The following is a 25,960-nucleotide window of genomic DNA, read 5'->3' as shown; positions in this document are numbered from 1 at the left end:
ATGGTAAACCGATTGCTCCAGAGAAAGGTGCAAAGGCATTTATAGCTCAATGCGGAGTGCTTGTTAGGGACCACGTCCCGATCACCGTTCGAGAATGGCACAAGTCGAAGGGACTAGTGCTGTCTGCAGAGGAAGAAGCTCAAGGTCTTTATATCGATGATGTAGCCAAAAACAGCATTATGAACAAGCTCATGTCACATTTCAACATAGTACCCGAAGAGGGGGTGACGCCGAGAAGGCCAAGATGGAGCAGGCCCTCCGCGAGTTTGGCAAGAAGAAGATGGCCGAACTATTCAAGAGCCACAAGAAAAGATTGCGCCGCCTTATCAAGTTAAAGAAGACTCCGGACGGTGAGAAGGTAAAAAATCACTGGACGAATTCGTGAAGTACAAAGACGGAGTCGAAGAATTTAAGAGAAGGTCGGAAATAAATAAGGCAAATGCTGCGTTGAAGCTATATCACCAAATTCTGGGTCCGGTGGATACGGGGCTAACCGTCCTAAGTGGCAGGCAGCTGAGGCGGAACCGACGATAAAGGGATCAGATTAGAGACACACGGTTGGATCGAACGGTGCAAGGAGTGGTTCTACGGGATTGGGGGAACGTTGGATCCAGAAACAGGGAAGTGCATCTATAAGAAAGCTCATCTGAAGGTTCCCATTGATGCCCTGGAAAAGGCACATAGGGACGTGGAGGCGGGGTTGTTCCAGCCCGAAAGAGAGAACGATGAGCTGACACGCGCCCTTGGGAACAAAGAACACGGCGGACGAACACGAGGCACAGCAGGCTCCGTTCCGTGGAAGTATGGCTTTCTGCGGAAAGGAAGAGATTTCCCGATAAAAGCCATGAGAGGAGGAAGGCAAGGGAAACAGAGACCGCCTGGCTAACTTAGAGGAGGGTATGAGCACCATGCAAGCCCAATTAACCATGGTAACCCAAGTACTTACATCTCGGATGGCTCGGGGGCAGGGTAGATCCTGCACCGCTCAATGCCATCGCCCCGCTGCAATCTCAACCACACCGGAAAAGCAGCGTGGCTTCCTCTCGGCCAGGTGGATAATGATGATGATGACCAGGTGGTCGAGCCTCCTCGCTACCCCCCCGTGGATGATCTCACTGAGAGCCGTCCTTGTGAGCTGCATGTTAAAGTTTTCAACCTATCCTTCAAGGCGGCGGTCGGCATCCTCTTACCTACAAGGTCTTACCATTGCCGTCCGGTCCAAGACGACTTTTGTTGTGATGGTGGATGAAGTGTTGAGAGAGTATGAGGGGTTGGTGCTTGAGCACCACTGCAGTGAAGATGGGGAAATCAAAGAACTGGGAGAAGCCCGTAGAACCACCGTGCAATGGCGGAAGGAGAACATTGTGTTTCCAGGTGAGAAGCCAACAAGCAGGCCACCTCCGCCTCCTCCGCCACCTGTGCAGTCTCCTCCGCGTGATGATTCTCCTCTGCGCGATGATGATTCCCCTATCCATGACCAGTCTCCTCCGCGTGAAAATACTCCGCCGCCTCCTCCTCCTCGTCAGGAGACTCCGCCGCTTCCACCTAAGCAAAAGAGGAAGCGGTCCGCGGCACCTCCTACAGCTCCGAAGAGATCATCAACTCCAATGAGGGACCAGACTCGAGTTGTTGCCACATGAGCAGATCAAGAGCAAAAGGCGTTTCTTGCAATCGCGCCGAAGAAGATGTTTATTCCACCGCAGCATGCTGAAGCACTTTGCCGAGACGAGAATGAAGAGACCTGAGCCGAGAGCTGATTATGACCGCTCTCTTGGACAGTCCTCTAGAGCGATGAAAGAAGCAAAAAGTCGCCCACTTGGACAGCAGACATTCGAGCCGCACCCCACTTCATCGTGGAGCCATATCATGATCCGAGACGGCATCGATGATCGAACGGGCGGCTAGAGCTCGGGGAGCATCGGTTGAGTACGCAGAGTACTCTCCAACGGCTCAAGTGGTAAACAAGTATAGATACGGATCTGATCTCGTCAAACCTGGCGAGCTCGCGCGTCTAGGGACTCAGATGCGAAGGTTGCATGACTGGTACCTGAAAGCCTGTCGAAGATGTGAAACCTACATCACGGTGTATCTTAGAGATGAGCATTACTTCCGGGGGGAAGACGAGATAAACATTGAGTTAGAAGAACTGTTTCAGTTATTCAATCAAGACGCCCTCGACAAAGGCTGTCATCGATTTACTCTTTGTAAGTGATTTATTTGTGTAATTAAGTTTGTAGCTCATTCATTTGCACTAACAATTATCCTCATTATATTCTTTGTGTACGCTATATATTTAATTATGCGAGAATGAAGAAGCTGGAATACAAAAGAGGCAAGCTCCTACCGCTGGGGTTCATAGACCCAAACACAGTTCATGAAGTTACGGTTCGAGACTTCGCCAAGGACACAGAGGACAACATCGTAATGTTTTTAGAGAAGCAAGCAGACAAAGAGGATATATTCTTTCCCTACAACTTCAAGTGAGTGTTATATATAACATACATTATGCTTGTGCACCTTCCACTTTATTCTCGTAATCATTGAGCTATGCTTGTGCAGTTTCCATTTTATTCTCCTAATCATTGATCTTCACCTTGGAGTCGTAAACGTCATGGACTCGAAACGTACAGAATATGCGGAATGGGCGGACATGGCTGCCATCCTCCAGAGGTAGTTTCAATCAATTTCGTATTGGCATCTTCATCTGCTCTAATTCGAAGATATCATCAACTAATCAATTACTCATTTACTCATTATTTTTTGCCGGGCAGGGCTTGGAAACGGTTCATCAATACTGTTCCGGGTGAATGGAAACCGGAGCTTACATTTAGAGATTACCCTGTAAGTAGTACTATATATATAGCTATGTCCGTGAAACTTTATATATGATATTTACTTTCAATACGATGCTTGATTATTAGTTTGATCGAACTATTTTTTCGTAAAGTGTATGAGGCAGGAAAAAGGGAATAACTTATGTGGATACTACGTCTGCACCTTCATGCGTGACATGTCCTGTCCCAAGGGTGGGGATGCCCAAATACACCACACTCGTGTACGATAACAAATTTTCACAATTAATCTTAATTAGTACCATCTATTGTATTGAGTTCCATTCATATATTGATCTCCTTTTTTAAATATAGATGACACGCCTGCGGGACACTCTCATAACAGCGGATCAAATAAAAGCAATTCAAGAGGAAATCGCGGGATTCTTTATTACCGAGGTCCTTACCCCAGGTGGAGAGCACTATCGGAAGATCGTGACGGCGGAGGATATTCGTTCAGGAAAAGTTGTATTGTAAATATGCATGCATTACGTGTACTGTGTTGACTATGTCGTGTACTGTTGACGATGTCTATATATATTCATGACGATTTTTTGTGGTTTCTTGAATGATATATATATGCATTGCTGAAACTCTGCCGCGGCAAGGGAAACAGATCGCTTTCTCTGCCGCGGCAGAGAAACGCTGGTACAGCCCAAATCTGTGCCGCGGCAGAGAAATAGCAATTCTCTGCCGCGGCAGAGAAACATAGGCCCGGTTCGTACCACGAACCGGGACCAAAGCCCTTCCAGCGCGAGCTCCCTGGTCGCACCACGTGTTGAGGCCTTTAGGCCCGGTTTATCTTTGAACCGGGACTAAAGGGTACCCCCTTTAGTCCTGCCTAGTTGGTCCCGGTTCAGGAACCGGGTCTAAAGGCCCAAATGGACCGGGCCTATTGCCCAGTTTTCCACTAGTGACACTAAATAACTCGGTAAATGATTGCGGGGTTAGTTTCAGATCATTAACGAGAGGCATATTTCTCTCTTCAAATAAATATAGTGTGGTCTAATAAATATAACTAAATATAATTGTTTTGTTATGTTTGCATGGCCGTTTTCTCCTCAATGAATGTTGATATGCATGCTAGCCGAGCATCTCACGTGGATGTCGGGGGTTAGCATTTATGCATAGTTTTATTGTATGTAGTGTATATGAGAGTTCATTCTTATGTTCTACATTTCTCAATATGAATGTTAACTTTAGTATTCTGAAATGTAATGATAATCAGTTAAATTTTTACATGCACATTTAATTTCTAAAGGAATAACACTCACGTGTACTCACGTGTATGCATGCCATGCATGTGGTGCATGGCCGTCACGTTATTGCACGGTGCATCACTTTTGAAACCTAGGCAATGCCTTTGATTGATTAAGTCTCTTTTGGACAGATTATAACTTTATAAGAAAAATCGGCCGAAAATCATACAACACAGAATGCACCACACCGCCTAGCCCAGTGTGCTGGTTGGTTGGCGGAGAACTCTCCTATCCCTTTCGTTTGACTTGTCATTGTGGTGCATCATGCGTCGTGGGCAAGATCTCAGATGCCGGGTGGCGTCCTCCAAATGTGGACTGCTCGAGCGACTCTACGGCGAACGACATAACAGTGGTGGTGGTCCCCCCCCCCCCCCCCCCCGCCATCCCTCTTCGGTCATGTGGATGGAGATGAGCGGATGATGGGAGATCCTGGTGTTGGTGGCGCTTTAGCTTTGGCAGCTCGTAGATCACATTTCGGAAAATGGCACACCTATGGAAATTTGGGCGGGAAACCCCAGAGAGTGGAAACAACCAAAGAACAAAAACATATTGGAAACAACCGAAGAACAAAAACATGCCGGGGCGGGAAATGATGTCTCCAAATTTGTGTGGGCAAAAGCGAGGACGAAAAGTTGGGCGGGGAAATCATGCATCAAAATGTTAAACATGTGTGCTACATATCCCCGAAAAATAGGCGGGAGAACACCAGAACATACTCCCTCCGAGTTGTATAATGTGCCTTCATTGAAGCTCATATGTAGAAGATGCGGCTCGTGGAAAATAAATTGATTGAAAAACTTCCGGACACCTACAATCCTACCACACCGCCGCGACGGTGAGATGACACATGAAATGATAGGTAATAGCAACCATTTAATGTACACAATGATAAATCATGTCAACAACACTACACATGAAAATAATAATGCCCGACCATGCATGAGAGCATTCCAACGCCTCCGGAATTTCCTCGAATGGATCTCGCATGCAAAGTTATGGCTCGTGAAAAAACAGTGACGGAGAAATGCCCAGATGCACAAGAGTCCTACCATTCCGCCACGACGATGAGATGGTACATGAAATGATATCCAACATCTACCATTTCTTGCATAAAATGACGGTGTGGAACAACGTCATGACACATGAAATGATTGGCTTTAGCTGTTTGCTAGCGTAAACTAAGAAAATCTAACAGTGAAACGACACATGAAATGATAGGCCACCGAGAAACCAAGAGCCAAATCCTAGATTATTGCCACCATCAGCATAGGCCCCTGCCATTGTCAATGTCAAGATCGTGGTAAACGCTTTCGGTAGGGGATTGGGATCATAAACCATGAATACAACAATGGAAATTAGAAATGCGTACTAGATATAATGCTGAAACAGAATAGTCGATGCTCTCACATGTCTTCAACTAAATTTCAACAAATGAATCATACCTTTGACGCTGACCTAGAGGACCTGATGCGGATGTTGACGGACATCAACCAGTGGTCATGGTTACGACCAGGCGGCATAAGTCTTTCTCATATGCGGTCAACATTCAAACGGAAGGCCTAAGCCCAACTTCAACACATTTCGGATGCTAAAAGTATCTGAATCGATCTGTTTGCACAGGCACACGGACAGGCCAGCGGCCCGTGTTTGTTTGCGGATGACATCCCAACGGTGCCCCACATTTGCGGGGACAGCAGTCCATGATGCTGCCTAACAGTGTCTTAATGGCGACTGACGTTGCTAACCGGAGCATAATAGCAACACTACCGTTTCCCGCCCACACCTGCCGTTTCGCGCCACACCATTTCCCACCCGTGTCACCATTTCCAGCCGTGTTCTCCCATGCGGTTGCACATTTTTCCCACACGTGTCACCATTTCCAGCTATGTTCTCCCATGCGGTCGCACATTTTCCCACCCAAGCCACCGTGCATATAAATCGTGGTCGTCGGTGACTCGACCATGCCATACAGCCATAGCCATGACTCCCCGTACCCCCACCACTTGGGCCGCGCTGGAGAGGTATCCTTCCAGGCCCACGTGAGGGACTAGGAGGTCATGGAGAATTGGCATGACGTCAGCGGCGAGAATGACCAGCGTGTGTTGACCACCGCGGAGCAGCTTGTCCTCCTCGAGTCCTTCCAGAGTGTGCAACAACAACAACAAGCTCTGGAGACCTAAGACAAGTCCATCGATGACAACATCGTCAAGCTTTACCATCAAACAAAGACCTTGGATGAGCAGTTGGCAGCAGAGGCCACTCGCCCTCCATGCGGTGCTAGAGGCAGAAGAGGTGGCCCATAGGCTACCTTTGTCGATGTGTAGGTGGCGTCGTAGTGGTTTCGAGATAATGAATCGGCGATGGCGACGAGGTAGGCAGCAAGGGCCACCAATCGAGGTATTTTTTGATGTGGAAGCGACGACAATCACGGGTGCTCACGAGGTGGCGCGGCGGCAGACAGCGCAGCGGGAGGCCATGAACCATGCCCGGACCATGAGGAGGCAAGCCGTTCGTAGAGGATGTGCTGGGCCAATGAAGCCATCCTCATGTGGAATACAAGGGGCGGCGGCGAGGCTAGAGGCACGGCAGGTGGCGAGGGCCAAGCCAACTACGTCTAGGATGGAAAGGCTCCAATGTAGTTTATTTTATTCTAATTTTGTTTAGAATGTACTGGAAGCCTTTAGCCACCAAAAAAAAAATGAAAAAAGGCTATTGGTTCACTTACTTGCGGGCCACCAAAGGGTGCGCGGGCCGTTAGGGCGACTGCAAACCTGCCATATATTTGGGCTTTGATTTCTCCAAAACGGACATGTCCGTGTTGCGTGCTCCATTTGCAAGGCACCATTGGTCCTTGCTTTAGGTCTCCACGGACAATGACGGACACAAAATGTCCGTTTACGGGCGGCCGTTGGAGATGGCCTAAGGGCATCTCCAGCGCGGCGACCTATCCCGCGCCCGGCGCGTCTGTATGAGTTAAAACGGACAAAACCGCGGCCCAATGCGGCCAAGCATTGCAAATGCGGATGGTCGCGGTGTCCGGGATGACCCAAACCCAGCCCAAATCTGGGCTAGGTTTACGTGGCCGCGGATGGCACGCGCCGTCCTCGCGCGTCCGCCTGCTCGCCTTCCTAGGCCTAGCTGTCGGTGGGGCGTGAATATTATTAAATGTGGACTGGGAGGGGAATGTCCTTGTCTAGTCCACTTCCCCACTCCGCAGTCCACCTCCCCACGCGCTCGCAGCCGCCGCCATGGCCCCGAAGAGGGCTTTTGCTCCCGGCGCCAACGACGGCAAGGCCAGCAGCAGCCTCCGTCCTCCACCGGCGTTGAGGGCTGCCAGACACCGCAACGGTCTCTACATCGTAGAGGCCACCCGCATTGGCGTGACATTGGCGCAACGCGCGCCGCTGGTGCCGAAGCCGGAGGACGACGACGGCCCTGACATGCGCGCTGCTCTGGCGCTGTCCAAGGCGGAGGAGGAGTCCAAGTGGCTGCATCTCGCGGCGGTCATCTGCACCTCCGTGATGGAGGAGGAGGCCCGGCAGGCGGTCAAGGACGCCGAGGCCTGGGCGTTGCTCAGCCAGGCCCGCCGGGAGGAGGAAGCCTTGCGGCGGCGTGAGAAGGCCAGGCTCCGGCAGGAGGAGTCCAGGCGCGAGGAGGCCAGGCGCCGCTCCAACGAGGAGAGGCGCCAGGAGGCCAGGCGCCTGGCGGACCAGGAGAGGCAGCTCCGCGTCAGGGAGGAGGCGGAGTTGCGGGTTGCTGCGGCGGAGCAGCGGGCGGCTCCGAACCCCCATTCGTCCTGGGAAGAGGCCCAGTGGTTGTCGTGGCCGAAGTTCCCGGCGCGGTCAAGCCACAACAACGCATCACCGCCCGGGGACGTCGTCGACGTCCACGGCGACGAGGCCCACATGGACTAGGCGGCACACAAAATTAGAGGGCTTTCTTTTGTAGTTTAAATTTTCCCAAAATAGGGAATATGTGGTTTAGGTTTAATTGTTTTCGTTTTTTCCTCTTTTTTTGTTGTTGTATTTCACTTATGGGGTGCGTTCGCGCGTTGGGCGCAGTGCGCGACCCAAACTGACCGACGATCAGGTCCGCCTGTCCGCGTGTCCATGCGCGGCCACCCAAATGGCCCAAAACGGATGGCCCAACGCGTCCGTTTGGGTCGCAACGCTGGAGATGCCCTAAGGGAGTTCTTCTTTTTGGGTGTTGACTATCGACGAGACAGGCACATAGAAAGTCTAGCTAGATTGTTGATGCCGGCTACAAGATTTGGTGGAATCAATGCCTCGAGGGCTCATGTGCACTACCTAATACGCCCATGCATGGGTTAGGTACAGCAAAATAATCATGTGCCAATTAATCGAGGTGAAGGAGGTGTCATCGAAAATCTGCCAAGAATTTAGGTTGTCAACTGTTGTTTTCTTCATGCGGACTTTTTCTCCATATATAGCACGTGTGTAGCAAATGGGTTCGAGCTACGAGAAACAATTTTGGTTCAAAAAAAAGTTATCTGGTGTTTGATCCGAGGAACAAGTTTAAATCAAGAAAGAGGGCACTTTTTAAATAAAAAATCGAGGATTGATAAATAGGTTATTGCACGTCATTCCACATGACATCTGGTAGCCGCGGGTTAATGCATCCCGTGTGATTCCACATGCCTTTGTAATGTCGACGCCATTATTGTACACATGAAATGATAGACACCTTATTTCGTGCCTACGGACGGCAACTACATGTCATAGAATGTGCCATTATTGTGGAGCACATCTTTATTTCGTGTATGAAGTCTTGCATGTCAATATCGCGTGCATAGAATTTTGTGTGCCGTATCGGCATTGTGATGATGTTTTAGGGTTCTATAGGTTGTTCAAAATGTCCATGGTCTACGCGCCCGTTCTCGTAAGGCTATGTCACGCGTCGAAGTTTTGGGAGTTTTCCTGACCGTTTCACCTTTCAACGACTTTTCCTCCGTTCTCCACCCCATCGGCTTTTCCAGCCATTCTTCGGCACATACCTACTTTCATTGTGTTGCCACCCAAATTTCTCGTCCAGTGATTTAATCCTCGCCTACACTCACGGAGACCAAGATTAATCCAAATAACATAGATGTATGCCGATCAATGTTCGCCCGGCGAGGAGGTCCGTGGTGGTTGCGACAACACCACAACCCTTAGTAATCATCATTCTTCTTCCAAGCCATATATATGTTGTCGACAAATATGTTCTTGCTTAGCAATCATCCTTGACTCAAGAGCGTGTATTTCTATCCGTGTATCTTTTTGTAGCGTGAGTTTTTATGTGTGAGCAGGAACTTATATTAGGTCTAGTGTTTCTCTTGGTATGCCTTTTTTTTAGATGGTATGCTCTTTTTTTAGAACATTATCTTTCGTACGATTGAAGGATAGGGTGTTTGTGCATTGATTAATTCTGCCTTACCCAATAAAAAGAAAGATGTGAAGATCGGCTCCTTATCCGTGTGTGCTCCCATGTACATGTGTGTAGCCTTACACAGCAAAGTAAAAGATTGTTGAAGGATCAGCTGGGGCTTCCATGTACATATATAGTATATGTGTAGCCTGGTCTTGGTGGCGGGAACTCGAATTTCCATTCTCGCACTCGCAGACAGCTGATGAATGCCCTTTTTAAAAAACGCTTTGGCAGGAGAGAGCTAGTGCCCCGATGCATCTAGGCCACAGAGCTACTCCCTTCGATCTTTTTTAATTGGTTTGGATTTAGTACAATTTTATACTAAATTCGAGTTAATTAAAAAAGATCGGAGGAAATACTATACTAGGAGCTACTTGCAGTAGCAAGCCTTCGACCCAAAGCCCATCTAGTACAGGCGAGCTAGCTAGCTTCACTTTATTTTCCTTCTCGTGAGCCTAGCTAGCTGAATCATGTACGTGCATGTGGATGTCCAACTTATGCCACTTCATGCTTGGCCCACTACACTACTCCGATCGACACTGACATAATTTGGGGAAGAAAGTAGCAGTTAAGGTTACCAGAAAATTTCGCAATGATCCAGACACGATTTTTTGGACAATCAGATGACAATTTAAACAACAGTCAAAAGATGTGCAACAGCACAACCCAAGAACCAAACAAACGTTAGTCTGAAGCATTACATGATTTGGCGTCAGAAATAAAAGGCCACAAGAATTACAACCCTACCATTCAAAATCTGGTTTCACAAAAAAGAGGAGTACAGCGTTCATTCGACCCTCCGGTCATGCATCAGACAGAAGCCTTCTATGCTCCCAGCCTTGTAAAACTTGCATTGTGAAAAAAAAAATCAAAAATCAATACAGGAAAGGAATTTATCACAAGTGCAAGCAAGTTCAAAGCTAGCAAGATAGATGACAGTTCTAACCAATCTTTGCTAGAATAGGAATCGCATGCATAAATTTGCTAGAAACTAACATGGACATGGACATGTAAATCTGATCCTTAAATCAAAGTAACTGACCTAAACATGTACAGTGTACATGAACAGGCCATGATTTGATTGAAGTCCTTATTAATCTGAAACATGAACCAAAGAACGAATTACAACAGAACTTATTATTGACATGACCAAGTAGTAATTAAACAGCCACCATATATTGCCCACCGTAGTCACAGGCGAGCTAGCTACCTTCACCTTATTTTTCTTCTCGTGAGCTAGCTAGCTGCATCAAGTACGTGCTTGAGGAGGTCCATCTTATGCCACTTCATGATCGGCCTACTACCCCGATCGATTCTGACCTATTTGGTGAACAAGTAAAAGTTAAGGTTCTGAAAAAAATTCGCCATGAGCTACCTGATTTTCGAGATAATCAAATCAAAATTCAAACAATAAAGAGAAGTGCAACAGCACAATCAAATAACCAAACAGACGTTAGAATGAAGCATTACAAGCTAGCACCCAACATTCCAGATTTGGAGTGACAAATAAAAGTCCACAAGAATTAGAACCCAACCATTCAAAATCTGGTTTCACAAAAAAAAAGAGGAGTTGAGCTTCCCCTTGTTGTTCTTCCACCCTCCGGTCCTGCATCAGACAGAAGCCTTCTGTCCTCCCAGCCTTGTAAAACTTGCATTGTGAAAAACATAAGAAATCAGTAGAGGAAAGGAATTTATCCCAAGTGCAAAGCGAGTTCAAAGCTAGCAAGATGGATGATATATAGTTCTAACCAATCTTTGCTAGAATAGGAATCACATGCATACAAATGCTAGAATTAACATGGACATGGACATGTAAATCTGATCCTTACATCAAAGTAACTGACATGAATAGGCTGTGGTTTGATTTAAGTCCTTATTAATCTGCTTTTCTTGAACCAAAGAACTAATTACAGCAGAAGTTATTAGTGACATGACTAAGTAGTAATTAAACGGCCACCATATATAGCTGGGCCTAAACAGAGTTACGTCATCGGGTTGATTGGAACCAGAAAAATTACCTAAGCACATGGAGCTGAAGGAGGAGGTCACCGCTGCCGCTTAGCCCCCCATCGTTACCCTCAGACAAGAGCAGAACATGGCCAGCAAAAGGAAACAATAATATTCATAAGGAAGTCCAAATAGACGACGTCTAGATAGTAGCATACTAAACAGAGCCATATACTCAAGCAGATGGAGTCGAAATGATGAGGATGCTAAATAAAGACCAACCCATTACATTACTAGTGTTTGAGCGAATAAACAATATTATGCTACCAGTAGATGATTTTGATGTATTATAGATAAAAGCAAAACATTAGGCAATCAACTTGAGAGAGAGCATGTAATGATCAAGTCAAGTAGAGGAAAACTGAGCAAGAAGTTTCCAGTGGTAAACTGCAACTAACAAACAGGTGGTAGAACCAAATTAGGCAGGACATTCTGAAAAAAAGCATAGGTGCTGCTAGCGTGAGAAGCTTGGTGAATTGTGAGGTCAAATCGGAACAAGCATAGGTGTAGTTGGTTGGCCTGATTGTCACGAGCTGTATATAGTCGGGGACATTCTGAACCATTTGATATAGTAGTTGAGTGGCTAGGATGTTAGTGCGGTGGAAATGAATGTACAAACCCGTGCAGGCTCCCAGGATCGAAAGCAGGGCAGTAAAAATTAAAGATGGCGATGTGCGGCGCCCTCCGGGCAGGGGCGTTGGGCGCGGGGAAGGTCGCTGCCTCCGGCGGCGGCGGGAAGTTGGCCGCCATCTCGTGCTGGTCGCGGCCATCTCCGAGGGCGAGGCCTCTCCGCGACAGTCGAAGAAAGCAGGGGCAGTTGGGCGACACGGACGCTGGGAGCAGCAGCAGCAGCAGCAGCAACCTGAGACAGGGCGAAAATCTGATAGTAATTGCAGTAGCGTGAAAAGCTTGGTGATCTGTGACCTGAATCTGAATATATACAAGCATAGTAGCAGCTGGTGCATGATGATTGTTATAGGTAGGGGAGATTGTGAACCATTTGGTTGCAGCAGATGTAGAGGCAGGCAGTAATGAATCTACACAGGATTGAAGACTCGGAGTGCAGTAGTAGTAGTAAGAAGAAAAAACCATGGTGATGCTAGTTTACTGCGGGATTTCCCAGGATGGCGAAGGGAAACGCGGGCTGGCTCCCAGGATCGAAAAGCAGAGCAGTAGAAAAAAAATGGCGATTTGCTGCGGTCTCCGGGCAGGATGGAGTTGGAGAGGATTGGTGGCTCACCGTCGGGCGCGGGGCGTCCCCGGATGCATCTGCGGCAGGAATTTGGCGGGCGGGAGCGCCTGGCACGGATGCTCCGGCGAGACGATGCGGTAGGATCTGGGAGGGGTTTGGTTGGGTGGCGGCGAGAGTGGAACAGAGTCCATGGTTGATGGTTGGGTGGAGCTGAGAGAGAGAGAGAGGTGAGGGAAAGGTCCGGTGCGATTAGTGAGGGCAACATGACAAGGTGAGATTGATGGTTGAGGTCCGGTGCGATGATGAGCCAGAGTCGCTCGATCCAATTCCAAAGCTGAAACCCGTACAGCAGCAGAGCCCCTCTTTGACTGACAAGGTGGACCATCTACGGCTGCCCCCAAACCACTCTCGTGGATTCATCCAGCGCACGAATCGTAAAGCCATACGTTCCCGTTTGGCCGTTTGAAACTCCTGAAACTTCTTCCCCTTCTGTTTTCCTCTCCTCTTCGTCTGTTTCATCGCCTCCCACCAAAGTCCCAAAGAACCTGCAAGAAACCAAGAAAGCCCGCAGCAAGAAATCAAGAAAATCCGAAATCGATCCTGAACGCATTTCTGGGAGCCGCGAGGAGGCTCCGCTGACGGAGAAGGGCTCGAGCTGCGACCCTGCTGAGCACGGGCGGTGATCAGATGGAGCAAGGCTCGAGCGACGACGACCTCGCTGCGGCCGGGGAGCACGGAGGCGGTCCAGCGGACTGTGGCTCCAGAGACGACTACGCGTCCACAGGCAACGGCAGCCATGGCGGTGGTTCGACCGATCACCGCACTGCGAGCGATGATCCGATGGAGCAGGACTCGAGCAAGCACGGTGGGGATTCTATGGAGATCGACCACGGATCGGGAGAAGAACCTTCCGGCGAAAGCGATCAAGCTTCCGATGTCGGGGCCAATGGCGGCAACAGACCAATCCCGTCCTCCAGCTCGAACAACGACGAATCCTTCGAAGATAATGGAGCACCGTCCGTGAACGGCTCAAGCATCGCCGGCTCCGACGGCAAGAATCGCCGGAATCTCCGGGGCAATGCTGCCGCTGCCGCGAATTGCCACGGGCCTCCCCTGTCCTACGGCTCGAGCAATGCAGATTCTGCTGACGAGCCGCCCAATCAAGCCTCTCCCGCCAGCAGCTTCGCCGCCAACGGCGACTCTGACCGCGAGCATCCCCAGGCCCCTCCCGCCAACGGCGCTGCAGTCGCCATCGACGAAGACGATGAGGATGTCATGGTTGATATCACAGGTTCTTCCAGTCAAGGCGGATCGTCGCAGTCCGGCAAAGACTCCTCCGAGACCAGCTCCTCCGGTGATGGCACGAGCTCATCAGGTACCAACGCCACCACCTCCTCCGACACGGTGAAGATGGAGGACATGAGTGCTCAAGCGCAGGTTTCGAGCTCTTCTGATGCTGCAGACACTTCTACGTCATCAGGTGCCAAGGCCGCCGCCGCCTCCGACTCCTCCTCCATGGGATCCTTTGTAGACCGCCTCGAGCTTGAGATGGACATGGAGGACATGGATGCTCAACCCCAGGTTCCTAGCTCATCTGATGCCGCAGACACTTCAACCTCATCAGGTGCCAAGGCCGCCGACACCGCCTCCGACTCCTCCTCCATGGGATCCTTTGTAGACCGCCTCGAGCTTGAGATGGACATGGAGGACATGGATGCTCAGCCCCAGGTTCCTAGCCCATCTGATGCTACAGACACTTCAACCTCATCAGGTGCCAAGGCTGACGCCACCTCCGACGATGAATCTATGGAATCGTTTGCAGAGTTCCTCGAGCGTGAGATTCAGGCTCAAGCGCAGGCACCGAGCTCAACGCCTCCTCCGAATCCTTGACTGAATCTCTGGTGGAGTTTGCAGAACTCCTCCAGAGTGAAAATTTCAGCAATGTAAGACTAGCACAGGGCGTTTGGTTGCAGTTACCTCGTTGTCTCTGTCACTTCTTCCTGACGTCTCAAGAGCTTAGTCTCTACCTGGTATCACCACTGCGTTGAAGATACACAATACATGGCGTTTTGCTGTTTCGTTCTGACTAGATTTTAGATAGATAGATACACTGCCAGTTTACATATCTTGTGTGCAGTATATGTCAGACAACACTGTGTTCATCTGAAACTGATGGAAATTGCACCTGTACAAACAAAGGGATATGCTGCACGTCAAATGCAGTCTGTTTTTGTTCATACTCTGTATGCTTGATCTTAATAATCACATGACTGTCCTTTTTCTGATGTTCTCTGTAATTTTTGCCATTTGTAATGCAAGAAGGGTACAGGGTAAGTAGGAATTACAATTATTGACCCTGCTTTCTTATAGTTCTGTGTCTATAAAGATACATGAGAAGTATCAAAAAAAAAATCATGAACCACACCTATGAGTATTTATGAATAATCTACCAAGCCATCTAAAATATTGAAAAACACACATAATCAGATCAGAGAATATCTGGCCCAACCAAAGAAACTTGACGCGCAATTCTGAAATGGAGTGCAGCATAAGCCCTTGTCTTCATATCGTAAATCAAGCTGAATCCACAGCAGGGACCTTAGATGCCATGTAGGACGCAATCTTGAAAATGTCACCCAGACACAAATATTGCAGTGATCAGTGCTGCATCCCTCAAAGAAATTCATTTATCATCTGGATCAGGAGGAGATGAGATGAACAAGAATTGCCTTCACTTTCTATACCACAATGGACCTGGTCAGCATGAGAATCCACTACAGCGCCATAGAAATCATTCTGACCTGCCATCCCTGCCACTGTTATACCCACTATAGCGGCAGTATCATTATTATGAGTTGCTCATTGGATAAAGGTAAATTCATTACACTCGCTGAATGTCATCCCGAGCCATTGCCACATCATATCAGCCAAGCATAACACCAGGTTTCTATGTTTCTGTTGGAATAGGAGCATAGACATAGAGCAGCAGCACAAAACCTGCAACCCGAATAAAAAAAAGCCGAGATTAATCGTTTCTCCGTAGTATGGTGCAGAACCGAGAATTAGATTAGTTGCCATACTGATACTTCTAAGCGAAAAATGGAACAAAATGAAGGAATTCACATAATCATAAGAACATGGATGCCAACGATCTACAGAAAAGACGCCTTAAGGTTTATACAGTGATCGGACTAGATCACCAACGATCTCAGATCTTTGTAAAAGATCTCAGCAATGTTTTGGTAAATGTATCACAAGGAATACCACTTTTTCTTTCAGAAGTAATGCACAGAAGCCTAACCTCCAATGATCCCAGACACTTCTGGCCTGATTAGCAAAATGGATAACTCATACGATGTCATGATATGGTAACCATTGAAATTGTTATTCAAGCATAAACATTCTCTATCATCTTCATCCATGGGCCAACTTCGTCAACAAGCCCCTGAGAATGTAAATAACGAACCAACTTTGTGACAGGTTGAAGACTAGCAGAAGTCGAAAGAGAAGCCATCAGTTCGTTCATTATGCCCTGAAACGTAGAGCTGCAGCAGCGCTTAATCCATTTTATGTGTTCAAGGGCCATTTCTATTTCCTCGGCATCCGTTAGGAACTTCAACAAAATGACATGTGAATTCGAGCTCTCAATATTGGATGGAACACTGAACATCACACTCAATGCTGCTTTCAAGTTACCTGAAAATATTTGGAGGACAACTATTAACAAGGAGATACCTGAATAAGTACGACAGCAAGAGAAACTAATTACGGGGAAAGAAATACCTTGTTTACAGAGTGCAAGGATAAGTACAGTTAACACTGAACTAGCTAGTTTAGGATCCTGCACTACAGACTTGTTAAAGATTTCCTCAGCCCGTTCATATTTGTTTTCTTGGCACAGCATAGTAATGACTGAAGTGTATGTTGCGCCATCTGGGGCCACTCCTTTCTGGAGCATGTGATCAAACAGCTGCTGGACTTCTCCAGTTTCACCAATCTCTGCAAACTTTGTTATAAGTATATTGTAGGTCTGCAGATTTGGGCTACACCCACTGGTGAACATCTCATCCCACAACTTCTTAGCTGGCCTAAGGAGGTCATTTCTACAGAGTGTTGCCATGAGAGAATTGTATGAAGAAATGCCAGGATCTAGCCTCTTTCTTTTTATCTCCTTGATCACATCATATGCCTCTCTCACCTTTCCTGCCTTACCCAAGAATGACACCACCAAATGGTAGTCCCTCTCACTCGTCCAATAACCCTTATCCAAGAGAACCTTAAACATTTCCCACATCTCATCACCCTTCTTATTCTTGCAAAGGCTCTCGCAAAGCTGTACTATCACCTCGGTACTTGGCAATCTCCCCTGCCCAATCATGAACTCGCAGAACATAATGGCAGCATCAGCATCAATCTCAGACACCGAACAGACCAGGACATTCAACACATCGTCATCAATGGGGAAATCGCCTGATACAATGGCATCCGCCATCTCCTTCGCCTCAGAGATCTGCCTGTTGGACACCAACGCAAGCAAAAGCTCTCTGTAGTCCACCTTCCTTGGTGCGACACCGAGCTTCCTCTTCTGCTTCAAGATCCTCCCTTCCTCGTCTGCCCTTTCTGCTACCCTAAACCCCTCAGACACGATCCTGTACGCTACAAAATCGGGCTTCCATCCACGTAACCGCATATCCTCCAAAGCCCGCCAAGCATCCTCTATCCTCCCCTCCCGGCACAAACCATCGACCACCATCGCTGCGACAGGAGACCTGTTGATCGAGTCCCCCTGATGGTGCACCGCGTCCACCAGCCGCAGGGCCTCGTCCAGCCCGTCCCTCCTGCCCACGTTCTTGACGAACACCCCGAAGCCGACAGTGTCCAGCTCGGTGGCGGTAACCAGCATTCTGTCGAACACCTTGCGCGCGGCGGCGAGTGACCCGGTCGACGCGAGCGCGGCGAGCAGGGAGTTGCAGAGCGGCGCGGGGAGCGGGGCGGAGCCCGGGAGGAGGCCGAAGTGCGCGAGCGCGTCGGGGAGGCGGCCGTGGCGGAGGAGAGCGGAGGCCGCGAGCGCGCGGGTGGCGGGTAGCAGCGGCAGCCGCGCGGCGCGAGCGCGGGAGAGCGCGGCGAGGAGGGAGGGGAGCGTGGCCGGGTGGCTGGCGCGGGAGGGCGCGGCGAGCGATGCGAGGTGCGTGTGGAAGGCCTCCGGGGTGGAGGTGGCCGTGGCGGCGGCGTGGGCGGAGGGCGGCGGGCGGGCCCGGCCAGAGATGCCGCGCGTGGCGGAGAGGCCGGCGAGGAGGAGGCGCGGGGCTGACGGCGGTGCGGCCATGGTTTCAGCGACGGCGGGAACGATGGCTGGATCACTGACCCACAGTAATCGTCTGAAGGCAGAGAGCAAACTGCACAAAACAGCAACTCTCTATTCGAAAAGTGCTTTTGACCTCCCGAGCTACAGTGTTCTCGCAATTTTTATTTTTTATTAATTATTAAAAAAATATGAAAAATAATTCTCTAGATTATCAGTGACTAGTTGAATGCCCGTGCTTCGCCACGGCTTAACAAATTTATCTAATTGGTAAAATTCATATGTATGGGACTAAAAGACATAATTGTAAAATGCAAAATTTATACTACGTCAAAAATTCATTATTATTATTATCTCAATGCACATCTTTATATGGTGGCTCATTGAAAATGAAAACGCGGGCCTGTTATAGCCCAGGCATGTTATAGCCCGATAGTTCATATGTCTAGCTATGTTATAGTCTGATAGTTCATATGTCTAGCTGTAACGGGTAGTTCATATAGTAGATGAAAACGACATTTCATTTGACAGATGAAAATGGCCCGACAATACATATGAAAACACGGGCCTCTTAGATCCACAGCGAATGAGCGCTTAGTTAGACACTTACGAAACAAAAATAAATCATTGGAATAAAATATATAGCTAATATATAGCTAAGCGTTCACCGATTAATGCAGGGCACTTGGTCTAGTCGCTAATTAGCGATGTTGAATAGTTGCGATCTCCAAAACGCAAGTAAAAAAATCAGATAGCGCCCAACAATTGTATTTGCGTCCGGCGTCGATGATTAAAGGTTGTAACTATCGATTAGAGTAGAATTCTAATCATGTCGCCCGTCTTTAATTAAGCGTCCTATTGTGGAAGCTCTTATAGCCCCAGAGAAAGCACCAATATGGTGGATGGGCTCCATGTAGCTGGTTTTTCAGAAAAAAGATAGAATTCAACATTTTGAAGTTGTAACAAATTCTAAAAAAAAATCTTAGATATACATAATGATGATTTCTACATGAGTGCAAAATACAAATGTGAAATATTAAGTATCCCGGGTGGTGTAAAAAATGAAAAATTTCTAGATGTGTGTCATCAACACTGTAAAATTCGAAAAATTCCTAGATCGTTTTGTCATTTCCCATTGAGATTTGGCAGAACCATAGAATACATAATCATCAACATACAGAATTTCTCTTCAGATTTTTTTTGAAACTTTTAAAATGTTGTTTTCAAAAAAATCATAAACGGGCTCCACGGAGGCCGTCCACTCTATGCATTTTTCGCACACATCATTTGTTGCCACGGCGAAAATGAAAACGCGGGCCTAGTTGAATGCTCCTGTCACTACGGCCCATCAAGTGACATTTTTACCACACACATGTAAATATTATATTATGTAAATGATTGATAGCTACATAGTATTATAAAAACAGTGAGATTCAACTTTCAAGGAAGTGTATTTTGATAAAAAAAAAAGATATAACTGGACGTCATAGGCATAATTACTTATCTTTTTTTTTTAGAATAATTACTAACTCTTATTAACTAAGATATATTCACTAACGTGAATTTGAAATTTTAATAGCCTACAATGTAAAATTGTTGATTGTGTAAAACTCAATTGTTTTCGGCGAGTTCAGATATTCCTTCAACCCGGTGATGTTTCAGTTCCTTTTGATTGCATTGGCTTGCGATCGTACGAGGAATTCTAAAGAATGACAAATAGAAAAAGGGACAACATTTGAACAATGAGATAAATTATCAAAATAGTTTCTGCATTTCGAAGATACATTCAGACAACTAACTTTGTAAATAAAATAAGGGTATATAAATTAACTTCAAACTAAGTTACACCGATTAAAAAATCAGATTTCAAATCGTCGACTTGAACTTCTTTTTTTTTTCCTTTTTCTGAACCAATCACATGAGAGAGAATAATATAACATTATTTTGTAAGATCCATTATTTTGAACTCTAATTTCTCTAATTCCTTTCACGAAGAATTATGAACTCTATTACATATCGCATAACTGAAACATCAATTATATGAGCTGAACGTACTCAGTGGCTCTATCCGACGAATTTCCGGGCTCTATCCGGAGCGGCGATTTGGCTCCCGGGAGCATTTGCTCCCGGTTTTTTCAAAAAATCAGAACAAATCGAAAACTTATCAAAAAAATCCGCAAAAAATCATGCATGTACCTGACCATGGCACGCACCACCGTGTAAAATTTCGTTGCAAAATGTCATCCTATGCGCCCTGGGAAAAAATGACAAATTTTGTCATTTTTTCCCAGGACGCATACGATGACATTTCGCAGCGAAATTTCACAAGGTGGTGCGTACCATGGTCAGGTACGTGCATGATTTTTTTCGGAATTTTTTGAAAAGTTTTGAAAAAGAAAATTTGCTCCCCAAAAATCCGGGAGCAAATGCTCCCGGGAGCCAAGACGAATTTCCGGGCTCTATCCATCTATATGAAAGCAAGTTGCAATCTCCAAGGAAAAGGCGGAATTCCTGTAGTGTGCATTATGTCTTTGCCACAATGGATGCGCCCTTCGTTACTTAGAGAATATGCTTTGGAGCAAGGAGTTGTAATTGGTGGGAATCGAGAGGATCTTGCTGGATGGAATAAGTCAGGTTGTAAATAGATAGCTAGGCACACTTTAACAACATAGAAGATGATCTGAAAACAGATGTAGTCATATTGAGACTTTGTGGTTCTACTCTGATACTTACACCGTTCTGCAAAATTGATATTCAAGGTTCTCCTTCTCACATCTTTGCAAACTAAATTATTTTAGACAACACGAGGAGCGCCAGAAGTAAACAAATAAGTATCTTCTTTGAGACAATCAGCAAGCTTCATATTTTAGACAGAGATGCAGTAGCTTGACCACCAAGTACGCACACATATAAAAGTATATTTTGCCCATCAAGACAGTTATTGACTAAGACTTGATGCAAAACGTAAGTGTGTGTTTTCGAGTACCAGGAATTCAAGAAAAAGTAACCCTCCTCGTAGTGGCGTTCTGTTCACTTCAAACCTGTTAAGTAAGAAGTTTGCCAAAGGTAATGCATTTACGCATTACTCTGCCTCCAGTTCAGCTTTACCTCTTAACAGGAATCAAGTCAATTAGTTGCCTTCTTTGTATCTACTAATTTGCATAAACAATATGATATTGTGAACATGAATTCTTTTCTTATGTTTCTCAACTGAGAATAGGGCCTGTCATTTTGATAGATGAGTGCAGAGGTCAAAGTCAAAATTGCAAGAAAGGTAAGTACACTGCTATTCCCGGGGAAATAATACCACCATTCTATTGCCGACAGAATAATATCACCATTCATATGAAATTACACCACTATTCTAGTGACGACACCTTGGACCATTTGCCCATCAAGGTGCTAGATGACTTCACTATTACACAATAAGAGCATGAATGCAAGGGGATAGACAGAGATATCTGAACCAGGCCATCCACTGGAAAAACTTCAACCCTGGCACCATGGTGTGACAGTAACTTCATACCTTGCAAGAGATACTTAAAATGTGTGTTTGGGCTATACAGTAGGAAATGCGTGTTCTACATCACCAGTATTCTTTATCTGTTAAGAAGACTCAATATTATTCGGGTTGAAAAGTATATGAGTCTGCTGAATTTCTGTGATAAACAGTACACTATCCATAAAATACATGAATTAGTTTGAAGAACTTATACTATACGCACTAAGGATCCCATGAAGCTTTTTTTGGTTCAGCAATTTTCCCTGAAGAAAGTTGTGAATACCAATCCAACAAATTAAAGCATGAAAGTGCAGTTCTCACATGGAATTTTAACGACAAGTAGAAAATTGGTTCCAGAATTGCAGAAACCAATGCTTGGAAATCATCAAAGAATTTCAACAGAAAAGATAGACCAATAAACTGCCCAAACTACTACAACACTTACAATATTCAAATGCATGAATTATCTCCTATGTTGGTTGGCAACATGAAGTGGAAGGATATTTATTTTTAAGCTACTCCAGTTAAAGGTGTGGTATAAATTGTCTTGAGTTTGTCCCTTAGAAACCTCCTACTCAATAAAAGTGTTAACCTGTTTAATTCCCATTTTATAGCATGGATAAATCAGACAAACTACTGTAGTAAAATTAATCCACCATTTGACTACATTTTTACTTTTCCATATGTTAATGTCAATGAAAGAAACTAAAGTTGCAAGTGGCAAGCAATGCAGGTAATATAAAAAAGCAAAGTAGTAATAACTGATTCGTCCTATATTAGCATGATTAGACGTTCCTAAAAATGATGCACAACATGGTAAAAGAACCATTTACACCATTAGTAAGAGAAAAAACTACTTCAGTGAGATTCTAAAATAAATAACTACAGATCATGCTAACTCAAAAAAAAAAGTGTTTTTCATGACATTTGTGAGACTTGTGTATAACAAAACATCATAGAATGCTTGGTCAGTCCTAGGGTTTGGGTTTTCATAATTAGAAGTAGGACAAGTCCTTGCTGTTTCAAAGCTCCCAAAAGAAATATACCATTCCTCGATTTTTCAACTATATCATAATTCTAATTTACTTAGAAAATACATCTGACGTACTCCTACTTAGAAAAGTAACTAAGACTTATTGACAATTCACTTTCAACGAAAAACAGGTTGCTACTTTATACGGTACCTGATACCATTGTCAACTTCTTAGCATGCTCGTGGGATTTCAATCTGACATTAGAGGGCAGAGAGTATAAGTATTAGGAAATCCATCTCATAATTAGCAACTCAAACTTTTTAAGTAGATAAAATGACCTTGTGCAATTCAGAAAACACAAGCACTACATTGAGAAACCTGAACATGCCGTGGTAAGAAGAAATTCGTGCGCTGGTGCCGATGCCACGAGTGTCCGGTTGGCCCGACTTGTGGCTGCCTTGTATGTTCTTTCGCCTATAGTACAACGCCTGTCGTCGGCCTCCAATCCAACGCTCCGACGTGGTCTAGCTTCTCCACCTAACTCCGGTCAATTTCTTCCGCCTCGGAGATGAGATGAGGTGAGGCTGGTGAGGTGGGGATGGGGCGCCATGGGAGAGATGGAATGGGCCTTGGTGGTTAGTGGGAGGAGGACGAACGGAGGGAGGGGTCGTACCTACGCCGCCGCGTCGAGAGGACTGGGGAGACACCTTGATCTGGACCGTCGCGAGGTCGTCAGCGCCAAGCTTCGGGAGGCGGTGGAGGGCGAACCCCTCGAAGAGCACGCGAGAGCAGGAGGTCTCTGCTGGCGCTGGCCTTCATCGCGGAGAGCGCGCGACGCCACAACCCGCTCCAGGCTCGGCCTGTTTAGGGCCCTTCCCTCCAGATCTCGCCATAGACTGGGGCGGAGGCCCTCCAGATATCGCGGTCAGCTAGAGCAGGGTGGACTGTGCAGTGGATGCGGAGGAGGGTGGGTTCCTGTTCCTTGCGAGGTCTTGGACTTGGCCGAGTTTGGCGCTTGCGTGGTTGAGAATAATAGGGAGCATGAGAAACAAATTTTACGGTTTGAGTGGAGGAAGTGCACATGTAGCTTTTTTTTTTTAAGATTGCGTTGAGATAAATCATCTTGGTAGGATAAAGATGTGAGGGTATTATTGTCCATCCTGAAAATGTGACACCAGACATTCACCAGTTTGCTCTTAATAGTAGAGATGCATCTCACAGAAAATATCAACCCGAAATTCTTTTTACTTTTTGCTACACAAAAATAACAAAATCTGAAATGTTTTTGGAGATTCGAAAATAACTACTCAGAGCTGCACTTTTATCTTTTTTGTGTAGTTTAAAATATAAAGTATTTGAAATTAATATTTTACATGTTTGTGGGAAACATTATTAGCTATATGCAGATTTTTTTCCAAATTTTTTAAAACTCAAAAATATGATTTTTTATTTATTTAAAAAACGAGATCAATGGTGTCCGTGTGGACCAAATCTCTGTCTCTATCTATTGCACAACTAAGCACCGAAATATACTTTTTTTTTGAATAAGCCGAAATAAACTTCTGATCTCATATGCATATGCTCTTGCCACTCGAAAAACCATTTTAAAATATTTTTAAAAATCGAATAAAATTTTCGCGCATACATGTCGATATTTTAGGTGTGCACGGCCAAATTTCGTGGAAAACCACATTATTTTTTGTCCTATGTAAAAAAAGATAAAGAAATATCTCAATAAGAGTTAATTTTTAGCACCGAATTTTATTTTTTTACGCATGACACAAATAATATTATTTTTCTGTGAAACAACTTTATGAACATATAGAACGTTGAGATGTAATGTGAAATTTTTTGCCGATTTTTTTTGACATTTTAAAATATGTTTAAAACTCATTTTATAAACAGAAGCATCTATTCCCGGGTGAAAAAACGCCTTGCCCTAAGAAGCACTCTAATTTAATTCTAAAAACTAGTGACTCTAGGTACGAAAGTGTCGCTCTAGTAGGGGTGTCAATGGGGTCCCATTCCCCATAAATCCGTGGGGAATTTATCTACTCCATCCGTTTTTAAAAAAGTTTCGCAATTTTTTTTAGATATGGATTAATTTATAGCTAAAATATGTTTATATAACCGTATCTAGATAAAATCGGGAAGCTTTTCCAAAAACATAGGAAGTATTAGGGGATGGTTATGGGGAACTTTGATCCCGTTATCTAAGATGGGATTAAAAGGCCTCCCATCCCCGTTCCCCGCTATAATTGTATATGCATATGAGGTGCTATATTTTTATATGAAATAGGTTGAAATATCGTGTTTGGTGTAGTACATTTCAGTAGTATATAATATATGACACTATTTTTTTTTATCATTTTACCAACTACATATTAAAAAAAGCTTCTTGTTTTCGTGTGTAAAAATATAAGATCATGAAATTATAAGATGATCGTTTGAATTTTGCCTTTTGATGGGGAACCCGATCTCTGCCCTGAACCCGATGGGGTGGGGATGGGAGAAATATCTCACCGGATTGTTAAATGGGGATGGGGATGAGAAGGCACTCCTCGGCTAGAGGGTTCCCGAGCATGATGTGGGTAGCATCATACCACCCGGAGCATGATGCGGGTAGCATCATACCACCCGCATTATGCCTGGGAACCCTCTAGTCTCATTGATCGACAAGAACCGTCTAGTGTCCTCAATAGTTGGGGCTCTCAATTACAATTCGTCGAACACCCCTTTCACGGCTCGGCGAACAGTTAGGGCTATTTATCGAACATGTCGTAGGCATTGAGGGAAGCATGCGCTTCTTGCAGATGCACAACCTACAAGGACGGGAGCGATGCGGGCATGACCTCTCCACTATAGTAACTCAGAGTGTAGACCGAGGAGAAGGCGTGACACAAAGAGACCTGGTCGACAATGGCGATGTGGCGCAGCGGCGGTGGGTTGGCGGCGGCGTCCTAGGGCTGCATAGAAGGGACGACTCGGGATGCGAGCAGACACTCTTCGATTTTGCTGTCTCTGGCGTGCGGGACCGGCTAGGAATACAGGGTCACGAAATACGTCCGCGCAAACGTATTCGTGGCGCCAATTTTCGACAACGACGATGTGACGCGGCCACATTGGGGTGGTGGTGTCGCCCTGGGGCTGCATATAGAGATGGGGACGCAAGCGAACGCTGTTCGATTTTGCTGTCCCTCGTGTGCGGGGCCGGTTAGGAATACAAGGTCACAAAACCCGTTGCGCAGACACATTCGTGGCATAAAATTGGACCACACTTGCGTTCCTGCATACATGCCGATCATTTTGCGTCGGGCCAGAAGTCTGGGTGCAGACTCATTTTTCGATCGTGGGGCCGTATGCCGCTGGAGATGCCCTTAGTGGGTTGTGCAATTTCCTCAAAAGCAGAGCATTGTACACGTTCACAGACTGAAGGCGGAATCTAAGAATACGCAACATGCATCTC

General features: G+C 46.1%; 3 protein-coding genes across 5 annotated transcripts; 1 reads left to right on the top strand and 2 right to left on the bottom strand.

Moving 5' to 3' along the window:
• The first annotated feature begins 2,307 nt into the window (after window positions 1–2,307).
• On the top strand, window positions 2,308–3,365 carry LOC139838947 (uncharacterized). The gene is made up of 5 exons (XM_071828962.1): window positions 2,308–2,480; window positions 2,560–2,670; window positions 2,772–2,841; window positions 2,948–3,055; window positions 3,147–3,365. Exons 1-5 carry the CDS (start codon window positions 2,308–2,310, stop codon window positions 3,306–3,308), a joined length of 624 nt encoding a protein of 207 aa, XP_071685063.1. The 3' UTR covers window positions 3,309–3,365.
• A 6,821-nt stretch (window positions 3,366–10,186) lies between these two features.
• Window positions 10,187–12,994, bottom strand: LOC127292556 (uncharacterized). 3 transcript variants are annotated; one of them, XM_071818614.1, is made up of 6 exons: window positions 12,765–12,994; window positions 11,536–12,386; window positions 11,053–11,165; window positions 10,734–10,837; window positions 10,560–10,615; window positions 10,187–10,364 (listed from the first exon to the last, which is right to left on the bottom strand). In XM_071818614.1, exons 1-2 carry the CDS (start codon window positions 12,905–12,907, stop codon window positions 12,116–12,118), a joined length of 414 nt encoding a protein of 137 aa, XP_071674715.1. In that variant the 5' UTR covers window positions 12,908–12,994; the 3' UTR covers window positions 10,187–10,364; window positions 10,560–10,615; window positions 10,734–10,837; window positions 11,053–11,165; window positions 11,536–12,115. The 3 variants fall into 3 exon arrangements, 1 of the variants encoding a protein (XP_071674715.1); XR_011742474.1 differs by having other exon boundaries at window positions 10,704–10,837; window positions 11,536–12,987; XR_011742473.1 differs by having other exon boundaries at window positions 10,728–10,837; window positions 11,536–12,985.
• A 2,046-nt stretch (window positions 12,995–15,040) lies between these two features.
• Window positions 15,041–18,107, bottom strand: LOC127292554 (uncharacterized). The gene is made up of 3 exons (XM_051321974.2): window positions 16,500–18,107; window positions 16,018–16,412; window positions 15,041–15,713 (listed from the first exon to the last, which is right to left on the bottom strand). The coding sequence occupies exons 1-2, from the start codon at window positions 18,040–18,042 to the stop codon at window positions 16,105–16,107; spliced, it is 1,851 nt and encodes a 616-aa protein (XP_051177934.1). The 5' UTR covers window positions 18,043–18,107; the 3' UTR covers window positions 15,041–15,713; window positions 16,018–16,104.
• Window positions 18,108–25,960: the final 7,853 nt, after the last annotated feature.

This window comes from Lolium perenne, chromosome 4 (genome assembly GCF_019359855.2).
Source record: "Lolium perenne isolate Kyuss_39 chromosome 4, Kyuss_2.0, whole genome shotgun sequence".
Lineage (NCBI taxonomy): Eukaryota > Viridiplantae > Streptophyta > Magnoliopsida > Poales > Poaceae > Lolium > Lolium perenne.
Note: the sequence above shows the minus strand (reverse complement) of the source record. Positions and strands in the feature narration are given on the sequence as shown.